At 35.5% G+C, this 13299-nt stretch overlaps 1 protein-coding gene across 1 annotated transcript in view; it reads left to right on the forward strand.

Annotated features, from left to right (window-relative positions):
- Emcn (endomucin) overlaps positions 1-13299 on the forward strand; it is a 106497-nt gene that overhangs the window by 75333 nt on the left and 17865 nt on the right. Inside the window, exons 6-10 of the mRNA XM_046458944.2 lie at positions 6368-6439; positions 6688-6741; positions 8309-8404; positions 11974-11998; positions 13164-13225. Coding sequence (XP_046314900.1) covers positions 6368-6439; positions 6688-6741; positions 8309-8404; positions 11974-11998; positions 13164-13225 — 309 coding nt within the window. The remainder of the gene's footprint in view (positions 1-6367; positions 6440-6687; positions 6742-8308; positions 8405-11973; positions 11999-13163; positions 13226-13299) is intronic.

The raw sequence follows: 13299 nt of genomic DNA on the forward strand, positions 1-13299 counted from the left end.
GTAGGTGGCCTAAAATCTCCAAATTCTAATTATATTTTGTGGATGGAGGCAATAGATATTCCTGGGGGTTGCATGTGAGAGGCTACAAAGAGGTGAGACTAAATAGGTCGTTGGCCTGAGCAGTAAGAAGGTATCTGTGGTCCCCAATAGAAAGGGAAAGCTGTTGGTGAAGAAGGTCAAGTGCAGGCACTGCGTTTAAGATGTCTATTATTAGTTAAGGCGTTCTCTGATTTATAAGCCTGAAGTTTAGGAAAGATATCTGGGTAGGAAGTATCAACTGGATGGTCATTGGCATTGGTGTTGTACTTATCTCTTGGAATTGAATGAAATCAATTCAATGGAATGAGTGGAGTTATAGATAAGGACAAGAACTAAGATCTGGGGGGCATTTCAAGATTATAATTTAGAGAGAAGAGGAGGAAGCAATCAAGAAGACCAAGAAGAGTCAGCCATAGAAAGAAGTGGAGTGTGCTCTCAGAAACCATGCAAAGAACATGTTTTAAAGAGGAAGGCATGGTTTATTGTGTCAAATGTTGATTTTGTTTGTTTGTTTGTTTGGTGTGGTGCTGGGGATTAAACCTAGGGTCTTGTGCATGCAAGGCAAGTACTTTAACAACTGAGTTATATCCCCAGCCCCTGAAAAGTTCTTTTTAAAAATGGGATATGAATCCATCAAGTTGCTATTACTGACCAGTTCTAATTATTTATAACAAATGTAAAACAATAATTGCTCAATCCAATGGAGTTGAGTCCCTTGAGCACCCACACACAACATGTCTATACAGCCAAAAGAAGTATGGACAACATGAGAGAAATAAAAATAAAAAACAGATATTTATTTTCCTTCTTGAGTTAGAATATTTTCTTCTCTCCTGCCTTACACCATTATTTCTCAGTGATGTCTGTATATCTCATATGCCTTCCTCTAATTTTCAAGTGCCAATTATCTTGATTGAGTTACTTAGCCAGGCCTGCATGTTATGTGGGTTTATATGTTAATGTTGTGTTAACATGAAATCGTTCTAGGAATTGCAATTGTGTTTTCTCTTTGTTGCTGTTGTTACCAGGGATGGAGCCCAGGAGTACTTAACCACTGAGCCACATACCCAGCCCCCTTTTCTATTTTTAAGTTTTGAGACAAGGTCTTGCTAAGTTGCTTAGGGCCTCATTAAGTTGCTGAGACTGGTTTTCAACTTGTCATCCTCCTATCTCAGCCTCCTGAGCCACTGGGATTACAGACCTGCCTCACCTCCTCCAGCAACAATTTATGTTTTGTAAAACCTCTTGTGTATGTACTGGGCATATGCTGATGAAACAATTAAGATCAATACTGTGCCAGAAAACCCGACCAGAGGACTCTCATAGAGTTTTTCTTAGAGGGAATGCCACTAACCTTATAGTGCAGTCCCAGCAACAAATCCAATGGTGAGACTTCAGCCCAGGTTGAAGGAAAACAGGAAATGGAGGCTATGCTTAAAAATCAGCCATGAAGGTTTGGGGGCATTGAAGTGAGCAAGGGGGAAGACTGCACACATTTTAATTCATACTGTGCAAATGGCCAATGATTTTACCAAAGATTTGGAAGGAATGATCTCTGTGTGCTTGTTCACATCCCAGAGAGGTAATGAGCAGTCAGGAGATCCAGGTGTTAGTTATGACTTGATCATTGTTGCTGCAAGATCTTGTCAAAGTGTTTTAAACCCCTCCAAGCCTCAGTCTCATCATATGCAAAATAAAAAGCTTGGACAAGTCAGGGTTGGCAAATGTGTGTCCAGATGCTGCCACTCAACTCCTGGTGAGGGCAGCCTCTGCAATGTCACATTGTTCTCAACTATGGTTTCACAGTATTTCTGCACACAGCTTTCCATACAGTCCCTGCCAATACATTAAGGTTGGCACTCAAAATGAACATGCTGTGCCATTCTGTGCCCAAAATCACATGCCTCAAACAACAGTGTACCATGACTCTGAGAATGATTCTTTGGCTTGATAAGATACTCAGATCAAAATGGTGTTCGCTAATAAATCAACTTCTAGCATCTAGAACAAGATCTAGCACATAGAAGTTTCTCAACCAATGTTAATAAAATAAATAATAGCTAAACTTGAGAGCTTGCTTAAGCATTTTGCATATATTACCTTTTTATTTTTATAATTCTTTTTTAAGGCATATACCTCTTTGTCTTCATTTTATTGATGAGAAAAAAAACCTGTAGATGCTACGAATATATATATATATATATGTATATATGTATATATAATGTAAACATACATTTATGTATATACATATGTACATATGCAGCTACATATGTAAGTTTAAATGTATGTATCTGAATAAGTGATCTGCATATTTGGGGCTCAAATCTTATTCTCTGAGTGTATGGTCATATTCTTGACCAGATCTAACTTCAAATCCTTACAGCAAAGAACTTAAGCCCCAAACTACCAAGTCCCATTAGCCAAAAAAAGAAAAGAAAGAAAGAAGAAAAAGAAAAAAGAAAGGAAGAAAGAATGAATGAAATATTCAAGATTACTTGGCTGCAAACAACAGAAATTTGACTTAAGTTAAATAAAGATTTTTTAAATTAAAAGGCAACTAGAAGGCTCACAAAAGAAGTATAGAAGCCAGATAATTTCAAGGATTTAGTATTCCCATAGATAGTTCTGTCAGAGTTTTGCCTTGGGAATAACTCAGAATCTCTATACTCAAATTCTTAGGAGAGGAATTTAGTCATATGGCAACCTGAGGTCAGAATAAGAAGGGGCATCTCTTATGATGATATAAAAAGAGGAAAAGGTGCTTCCCCACAGGAAAAGTTAGGTTCTTCAAAGAGGGAAAAAAATAAAAGGTTGTAAAAGGCAACATCCACATCTTCTGATTCCACTTGAAAACTCTTGAGATTCCATTTCTGCCCCCAATAGACAGTGATTTTTTTAAACAGATGCAAATGGAGCCTGCTTTAGTTTGAGTCATCAGAGAAGCAGAGTTCAAGATGCAATTAAATGTACAAGGATTTTATTGGAAAAAATGTGAGAGAAAATGGGAAGGACACCAAGTGAGGCTGCAGAGCTATCAGACAGGGATGCAAGTCTGACATGGAGAGGAGGGAAGGAGGCTGGGTGGAAGCTTTTGAGGTTGTCATGCTCTAAAGAAGGTTCAGGAAGGTCTCCAGGGAATCCTCCAACCCAAGTCCTATCTTCTAGGAAGTGTTCTTGCCAGGGCCATTCATTGACTCGGAGCTGCTGTGGGGAAGCATGGCCCCAGCACAAACACAGGGAAGGATTTGTAGAGAGCACATGAAGACACTTGGTCACTTACACCTGTAGTTGGAGTTTTGTGAGGCACATTCTCAAGGTAACCACAGGTGTTCCCAGGACATCAATAAATTTTCCTGTTCTCAATGATTTATCATGTAATTGGTTTATAGCAAGGACCAAACATATATCACTGGGAGACACAGATGGGGTAAATTTGGATACATGGCTATTTTAACCTATTTGGCTTTGAGGGATTCTACCTCAGGTGCTTGCTCCAAGTCTGACCTGAACTTTGCAAACTGGATTTAAATTGTGATTCAATATATCCCTAATTCAGTAATCACCACACAGTCACCAAGTCAGATTCTAATTGCAAACCTATGTCATCTAAGAGTTTCTCCAATTCCTAACTAGAGCAAAGAAACTTCTGAAAACATGGAAATGTCTGAAAAGTCTAGCTCACATATTTTTAGACTTAGAATTTTGAGAAAATAAGACAAACTGACTTGGTTCAACTTTCAAGGGGCACAATAATATATTATTATAATATCATAAAGTAGTATATATTAACATATATATAATTATAATTAATATATATACTTTCATATTAGGTAACATGTACATATTAGTATCACTTACTCTTCTAGGCAGTTTAAATTTATTTTTACTCATTTAATCTTTGAAGCAAGAACATGATGTAAAAGTAGGACAATCCTCATTTATTTTTGTGGAAAACCAGATTCCAAAAGGTCAAGTAACTTGTCCAGGTTTCCATAGGAAGTAAGTTCTGCAATCAGATTTGAACCTATGGAATCTGTCTTCTGAATCCTGTTCTTAACTGCTTCTCCTGTATCTTCCCTGACAGTGATATTTGGGTAGGAATGTTTTAACAAAATGCATGGAGGTCATCAGAACACAGCATGAATCCCTCTGAGTCACAGAAAGAATGACTTTAGGCTCAAAATTTGTGAATTTACCAAGAACCACAATGTCAACAATATAATCATGCTGAAGATAGGATTTCTCAAATTGTGGATCACTAATAGAAGTTAGGATCAATACTTTTAAAAACAAAATAAGAATTACAGGTAACAGAGATAAATTGCATGTATGTGTGTGTACATGGGCATGTGAGTATTGGATTCAAAAATGATGTTATTTTTAAATTTTTATGGGTTCTTTTTAGTTATACATAACATTAGGACTTATTTTGACATAATTATAAAAGCATGGAACACAATTTGTTCTAATTCGGTCCCCAATATTTTCCCTTTTTCTTACATCCTGTTCCCTTCCCTCTACTCTACTGATCTTTCAGAAATGATTTACAAACTGAGGGTTACAGATAAATGAAAAAATATTTTCTATTTTTTTAATTTCCATTTCAGGAGCCACTGAATCCTTCCAATAAGAAGGCGAGCTCTTCTGCTTGCCTGTGGTCATTAGCAATAACCATGGCTCTGGACAACCAGCATGCTTTAGGTGGGAAAGCTTGGGCTTCATCTGAAACAGACAGGGTATACTGTCTGGGGCTGCCATAGCCTGCCTATGAGAAGGTAATAGAATAGGCTATGGAATCTTAGAAATTAACCCTTGGGAAATTCCAGGAGGATTAAGACCATTGGTTATTTAATCAGCCATCTTGTCTTCTACCAAGATAACTGAAAGGGTAGTGCTCACTAAAGCACTTGACACTGGAAAAAAAGCAGCTAAAAGTACCAAGGTTTCATAGAGTTCCCACTCTTTTATTTGACATTCCTTTTTCTGCCTGCTTAGTGCACCAGCCTGACATTTTTCTTTGTTCTTATGGGCATATATCTAGCTTCCTCCCACAGATCTCTTACATGGCAAGAACGGTACAGACTCTAAACATTATTCTTCCCCCACAGATGTCAAAAATGCATGAGCATGCAGTGCGTGCTGGGCTGTGGGTGGCAAAGAAGGAAAGAGCCAAGGAAGGCAATCTTAGAAATATCAATTTCTTTGATATAATTATACAATGGCTTCAATACTCCTAAGGGGCCATAATCATAAATGATGCCTCTTAGCCCTCAGCCATATGCTACTGCATGCCTGCTACTATCAGAGCTCTGTGGAGAGTGTGGGAGAATTGTGGCCTTTGCATTCCAGGAACTTGCATCTTAGTGGAAGACAAGGCAAACAGGTATAATAAAAAGAGAGTGCTTCATACCACAAATGACAAGGAATTTTCAAAAAAGTTTCTAAATGCAAATTACATTTTATTCTTTTTTTTAGCATTTTTATTTATTTTTTTATTTTTTATTCTAATTTGATATATATGACAGCAGAATGCATTACAATTCATATTATACATATAGAGCAAAATTTTTCATATCTCTGGTTATATATAAAGTACATTCTTAACACAAAAAAAAAAATGCCATAAGCTCATAAAACATTTAATTATTTACATTTCCTTTAAACTTACTGAGACATAGATTTTTGAATAATACTTTTTAAATAATTTATGGTTAGTCCTTCTGATTGAAGATGTCAAATGTTAAGCAAATGAAGAATAACGATAATAAGATCTTAATAACATTTTCCATGGGGACGAAAAAAGAGCATCAATAGCAGTGGGAATAGGTTTCTTTGATTTTACCCCATCTTTCTAACCTAAGCTTCATTTACACATTTTCTTCAGCTTTTGAGAAATACTATAAAGCCTGAAGAACTATGCATTTGTGTCCATTTTAAGCATATGTGATGGAGAAAAATCTCTGTCTTCAAAAATGAAAATATATGAAATTTGTATAGTGTTCTTGCATAGATTTCCATCTCACAAGAATCTCATATAGTAAGCTATACAATCTCTAGCTTACAGTGAGAAACTTACTCAAGTTTTCTTGGTCAGTTCTTAAAGATATGATACCTATATTATATGATTTTAAGTTAAATCATCTTTCCAGCAAGAATAGATAAATGGTTTAGTGTTACAATGTATGCATGCTATTATTCAGCAATAAGTTGTTTTTCAGAATTTCAAAAATACACTGTTTGAATCTTCAAAGAAATGCAACATGAAGACTTACTATTATATTCTAACTCTGGATTTGTAATTTTTCTACAATTTATATTCATGAAACAGATACATCACCTTCTAAAACCACTACAGTATCCTCATCATTAATAACAACTCCAAGATACATCTCCCCACAAGGTATGATTTCTGTGTGTCTGAGTGGAATATTGGCCTGCTTGACCCTTCCTCACCAACAAAATCCTACCAATCTTGGTTCTCAAAGCAGAGTTCTTTCAAAATGAGAAATTTTTTTTGCACTCGAAGCATGACATCTATCAATCATAGCTGTTTTCCTTAAATGTGGGTGGAGGGAGGATTATGAAGATTGGCACACATTAACCAAAGGTGAATTGTCTTTTTTTCTTTTTTTTTCTTAAAAATAATAGGCACTGAGGATGAAAAATATGCAAACCCTTCACCAACCAGTCCTTCTTATTCCAGTGAGTAACATACACATCTCCATTCAGGGCAATTGATATGCAGAATGTTCAAATATGAGCAATAAAGGGAAGGGATTAGATTATGACTTTTTTTCCCCCTCAACTTTATTGAACTTTAGCTGCCTGCTTTGAGAATTTCCCACAAATCTGATCTTAGTTAGCCGACTTTGGAAATATTTTTCTTATCTTAGTGCTAAGGAATTATCAAGGGCCAAAGATGACTATGGAACTAGTTTCAGACAAGCCAAAATGCACAGGAAGAGATCCCAGTACAAAGTTATTGTGGTCAAACCATCACGTTGTGTACCTTGGATATATTCCATATTCATTTCCAATTAAATATTTTAAATAAATAAAGTAAGTTACCTTAATAGAACTTTATGTTTAAAAAAGACCTTTCAGACACATTCCATTTTAACTAAAATATATGTATATATTTAGAGTATATATTAGAATAAATGTATGCTAGGACTAAATACAGAATACTTAATAATTTTCTCAGAAATTTAGCTTAAGATAAATATACATGAAGCTGGAATCATAAAACTTTATCTCAGGTTTGAGTAAAGCCATTTCACTAAGTAAGTCAGTAGAGAAATTACAGAGCTACTGATTCACAGACTCTTTATTTGGGAAAGCAATAATAACCTCACTTAAAGTCTATTAAGAAATCAAAAGAATGTTCTTAAAACAAATATTTAATCATGACAGTGGAAGTGTAAACTATCCTATAAATTAGTTGGAGAACTATCCTCACCCTTTAATAAATATATGAGGATCACATACACAAGCAGATGGGAAGACCTAACTAAAGAGTAGCTTAACTCCTGATTCTCTTGTTGTATTCCTGTGACAGTGTGTTTCATTTCACCACTATTCTATTAATATGGGAAATGACTATTAGAAAAGAAGGCAGATAATTCTATAAAATCAAAAGCACTCTTAAAAAAACAAAACAAAAAACAGGAAAAACACACCCTAGGTCACCTTAGCAACATCACGCCCCCAAACAAACACACACTCAGGCATTTCTCTTGAATCATGTTTTGCAGTTTTTAAGAATCACACCCAAAGTGATATCTACTTGTGTTATTTTATGCCTTTACTGGTTTCAGGACAATATTATTAAAAGGGTAAATGTGAGTTTTTCAGTAAGACTAGCACAGCCCCAAGTGAACTATATACGTTTTTACAAGTAACTTTGATATAAAGTGCTTAGGAATATAATGAGTGAATGCGATTTGAACTATAATCTAGAGGACATTTTCTGCCTCTCCAGTCCTCCATCTCTTTATTCCCCCAGTCACCAGGAAGATGAGGAATTCATCTCTCTTAGGTTTGCAAGTTTGTTTCAGAAGGGCTACAAGACTGACATCAAGTGGATGTGTCAGAAATGACAACTGGAGCAAAAATCCAGAAAGCAGATAAATCCTCTTTGTCTGAAATGTAATATTTTTAACAGAATGAAGTTTAAAGGAGAAATCATGCATGTTTTTGCTCAGTTATTAATCTATCTATGTGAAATCCAGAAGCCACTCTAATTCACAATGTCTCCAACACTTTTCAGGTATTATTTTGCCAGTGGTTATTGCTTTGATTGTTCTAACACTTTCAGTATTTGTTCTGGTGGGTTTGTATCGAATGTTCTGGAAGACAGACCCAGGTATGTAACTGTGTTTTGTTTTATTTTGTTTGCCTGAAAGGATGATGGATAATTGCTTAGTCTAAAATTGAACTTAGATTCTTAAAAGGTGAAAGAAGTCTCACAGATAGAGATAAAATATTGCTTCATCACAAAAATAGAGGGTAAGATGCAGAAAAATTCCATTGAATGCCAGTGGCTTTAAGGAATGGGGATTAACTTCTGTTGGTGGATATTAAATATGGAAAAATTCTGGTAAATGAAATAGCCTAATTTTTGTGAATGGTCAAGGGAACATGGGGGTAAAGAGGGCATAGAGTGGCATATCTGATTTATAATGAAGTTTTTCTTTTTTCCATTTGAACATAATAGATAATAAAGGGAGTCTTGCTAAGTTTAGGAGCCCACAATCTTAAGAACAGTGTTTTGTGACTTTAGTCCTTGAAGATTCAGCTTCCTTCCAATGAAGGTGTCTACCTTAACTCTGTTTTGTTTCTTGTTTAAATAAACTTTCTATTTTAGAATAGATTTAACTTACAGATAACTTGCAAAGATGAGGAGTCCCCATATATCCCACATCTAACTTCCCTTATTATTATGTCAGTAGAGCATATTTGTCACAATTAATGAACCAGTACTCAGAAATTATTGTCAACTAAATTCTTTACCAAATTTGTATTTCTTTCCATTTTTTTATTCAGTTGTTTTTCTGTTTCAAGGACTTTGGCCATTTTTTTCCTTCAACATCTTCTAAATTTCCTTTAGCTCCCATGGCTCAACTGTCCCCTATGTCACCTTAACTCCATCGATCTTCCCGTTCCCAACTGATGGTATTGTGCAGTGTCATGAATGCGTGTCACCCACACTGGTTCCTTATACTGGAATGTCTAGCCCACCTCTTAGCTTTTATGATATACCTCCAATTTACCCTGTGGGGTCCAGATCAAATGAAAAGTTACTTATCTTTTTATAGCATACCATCATAGAATGAATTGTCCCCTTAATTTTAATTCTACAGTGTAGATGATATCATTCATCATACTATGGCATAGTACTTTCTATGCCTTCTTTCTATGCCTTCTCTCCTGTGAGTCAGATGATCCCTCCAAGTCACAAATCTCATTTTCCACATTACACTATAATATATACAGACCCTCATTACATACTTTTGAGTTAAATTTTTAAATCTTCAGTAAAATAGAGTCTTGCCTTTACCCACTTTGATTCAAAATGTTTCACTAACAGAATTCTACCAAAGTCCCAGAAATGGTTAAAATGTAAAAAGCACTAATTTTTATAGAGTATATGAGCTGCACTATTCATTGCTGACTTCGTGGACAGAGTGCCCTCAGGACACTAATGAATGCAATACAGGGGAGCCACTGAGTGTACATCTCAAAGGCCATTAGTGAATGATCATGACAGCGCAGGAAAGTTAGGAGACCAAGACTGCAGTGTTCAGTTTAGCTCTTGGTGGAAAATAAGAAAACAAATCAATGCCTTATCATTTGGGAGTGAGTGAATAAACTTCTTAGTAATCTCTGAAATATGTTTTCTTACCCCAATTTCTAGAGGGAAGATAGCTTTTTTATATGTAGGCTTAATTTTTCCAAATTTTTAAACCACCAATACCCAATTTTTATGTTAAATCAGCCTAAATTTGAAGCCTATGAGTGTAGATTATGAGAGTTATCCAATCCCCAAAAACCAAATGCCAAATATTTTCTTTGATATAAGGAAGCTGATTCATAGTGGGATAGGGAGAGGGAGCATGGGAGGAATAGACGAACTCTAGATAGGGCAGAGGAGTTGGAGGGGAAGGAAGGGAGCATGGGGCAATTAATGATGGTGGAATGTGATGATCATTATTATCCAAAGTACAGGTATGAAGACACGAATTGGTGTGAGTATACTATGTATACAATCAGAGATATGAAAAATTGTGCACTATATATGTAATGAGAATTGTAATACATTCCAGTGTTATATATAATTTTTTTTAAAAAAGAAATATCTTATATTTTAAAATTGCTTGAATAGGAAGATTTCAAAATATGTTATTTGAAAAGTTGAATTAAAGAGAACTCTGAATATATAAAATTCGCTCCATTATGAAGAGTTATTTTGAAGACATATAATTTCTCTGAAATGAAGTTCAGCAATTATATAATTAGCCAAATCTGTTTGGTTACTGTTAACTTTGTTTTCCAAACAGAATTCACAACATTGTTATCATTAAATTAGCACCATTAAACACCCGCAGTTAATCGCTCTTCAAGTATGTGGGTGAGACTTCATTAGGTTCAGAAAATTAGTAAACCTAGTCCGCTCTCTGGAAGACAACATGAATCAGAGTTCAGCATGAAATTAGATTTATCTGGATAATGTTGACAAAGGCTGAGCTTTAACCCAAGTAAGCAGGTGCAAATGCAGAAAGCTGTCTGTTGATGTGCATCTCTCTGTCAATGAATCCATTATTATAGTTCTCCAAGAAAAAAAATATTAGAATGGGCATACAAAAATTATCAGCTCATTTTGAAATGGGCTATGAGACCACAGGTGATATTGTCTATGACACAGGAGTTTAAAAATGTTGTTAAAGCCCTTCTGATGGAAAGAAGTAGAGGTTCAATGGCACTGGTGAGGAGTACACAGTGCTATGGATTAGATGGTAGGGATTAAGAATTATGGTTAGGTGATGTAGGCAAAATGTTAGGGGAAGTTAAACTCTTTATGGAATAATGGTCAAAATGGATGGCATTATATTCAAAGAGCATATCCCAATGACAAGAGCTGAATTAGACCTAAAAGGAAGTTCAAGAGACAGGAGGTGAGCAGAAAAGAATACAATCAGGAGCATGACAAGGAGCATTGAAACAATCATATTAAATAGCCCAATGCAAGTGTTGATCCCCACACCCACTCTAGAATGGGGCATCATTATATGGAAGGGCTCATTCTATATTATATCATTATATAGAAGGGCTCATTCCAAATTCTCACCTGAACGAAAAAGGTGTTTCCTCCCAGGCACTAGAAAAGTAGCTTGGCAGAGTGTACAAATAGTCCATTGCTATTAGTAGCCTGGGTGACATTTTGCAGGGCACTTTAGAAAAATTAAATGAATGGTCCGAAGATGCAATTAGAAACAATACCTACATTGTATCTCACCAGGAATGCAGTGATTTGTGTCCCAAGAAAGAGCAGCACATAAAGGAAAGTAGAAAATTCAATTCTCTGGTATAAAAAGGTAATTTAGTACTTGGAGGAGAAGTTTCTTAAAGATATTAAAATAAAATGAGAATTTTCTAAAGTGGGTTGTACAATAATGGACAGTATTCCGCAAAGTAATATGAAACTAATATTAAAATCAGTCCAGAACTAAGTTTAGTGGAATTGTTCTAATTAAGACAATCCCAAGAGTGTCAGGATGAGTATAAACCACACCCAAACAAATGTCTGTGAGGCAATAAAAAAAAAAAATTAAAAGCTGGCTTTAGAAAGAGAGTTTGAACAGAAAGCAGTAGGGGGTCTCAGACTTTTGGTAGTTAAGCTCCTTGAAACTCTAATACAATTGTCTTCTCTCCTAGGAACACCAGAAAATGGGAATGATCAGTAAGTAAGGCCATATTGCTTTTTTCCTCCTAGAAGCTCTGCCCCCACCATTTACATAGTGAAAATGCCAGATCTTTTACTTATTTTTTGTGTTGTTTTCTTAAAAAAAAAAAATGAGAAAACACCATATACCAAATATAGGGTTCAACTACTTGTCATTTATATTTAAATGCCTTTATTTAACAGAAAAATTCCCAAAACTAAAATAGAAGATTGCTCTTATGTGTGCATAAAGTGGGCAAATAAAAAATAAAAAGACAAAAAATAGAAAATATAACTCTGAAGAAAAATAGCATAGAAAACATACCTAGAGTTTTAAGATTGTTTTCCCAGGGAAATTCCCTTCCTCTTTATCACAGTTAGGAACAAATTGTGCCTATATCTTGAGCCATCTCTGAGTGACTTCCTCTTAGCAGTAGATGATTATCCTACTTTGGCTGCATTAAAACAAATGAAGACATTATCAGAAATCCAGGCAACTGTTACAGCCCAAGTGAGGCACAGAGACATGATAAATCTTGAAAAGGAATTCTGTGGTTTTCTTTGTTGACCTGCATTTGTAGCTTGCATTTATATAAGTTTTTTTTTTTTTTTGTTTCACTGGGGTGTGAATGCTACGAATAATATCCCTTGGTCCCCTACCCATCTGAATTAGAAGTGGAGCTTTTTCAGATGTTTAGAGAAGGAACTAAGGTTTGAAACTGTTTGGAATCTGGGAAGCAATAAGTGGGAACTCTTGGTTGAAACAGGCGGTTCAGTCTACACTGCAGTATCTCAGGACCTCATGAAAAGAACATCCCCAGAACTCAGCAATAGCCCATAAGGTTTGGAAACATGTCTGCATTCCGTATCTTCCCTCTCATATTCAGAGCTGGAGATGTGAGCAATGGACAGGTGCTCCATGTCATCCATATTAACGTTTAATTGAGCCAATGAGCACCACTGTAACAGAGTGATGGGGATTTACTAGCTTGATTACAGAACTGGACAATGCTAAAGAATGCATATGTATTTGTATGTGAAAAAAAAATAATTTTGCTGTAGAACTGCATGATGATATTTCATGTGTCTTTTCTTCGTGTTGTGTGTGCCGTATTTACTTCTTTGCACAGATACACAATGCTCGTGACTATTATGCTAACTTAATGTTTTCTGTTTTAAATAGACCTCAGTCTGATAAAGAGAGTGTGAAGCTGCTCACTGTTAAGACAATTTCTAATGAGTCTGGTAAGTTCCCAATGAAATGAAAAACTAGTTATTTGAAATCTAACTATAACCTTGGATTTGTTCATAGGAAACAC

Source organism: Marmota monax, unplaced genomic scaffold, assembly GCF_021218885.2.
Source record: "Marmota monax isolate L192 unplaced genomic scaffold, Marmota_monax_Labrador192_F-V1.1 WCK01_AAM20220418_F8-fsc00002, whole genome shotgun sequence".
In the NCBI taxonomy this organism is placed as follows: domain Eukaryota; kingdom Metazoa; phylum Chordata; class Mammalia; order Rodentia; family Sciuridae; genus Marmota; species Marmota monax.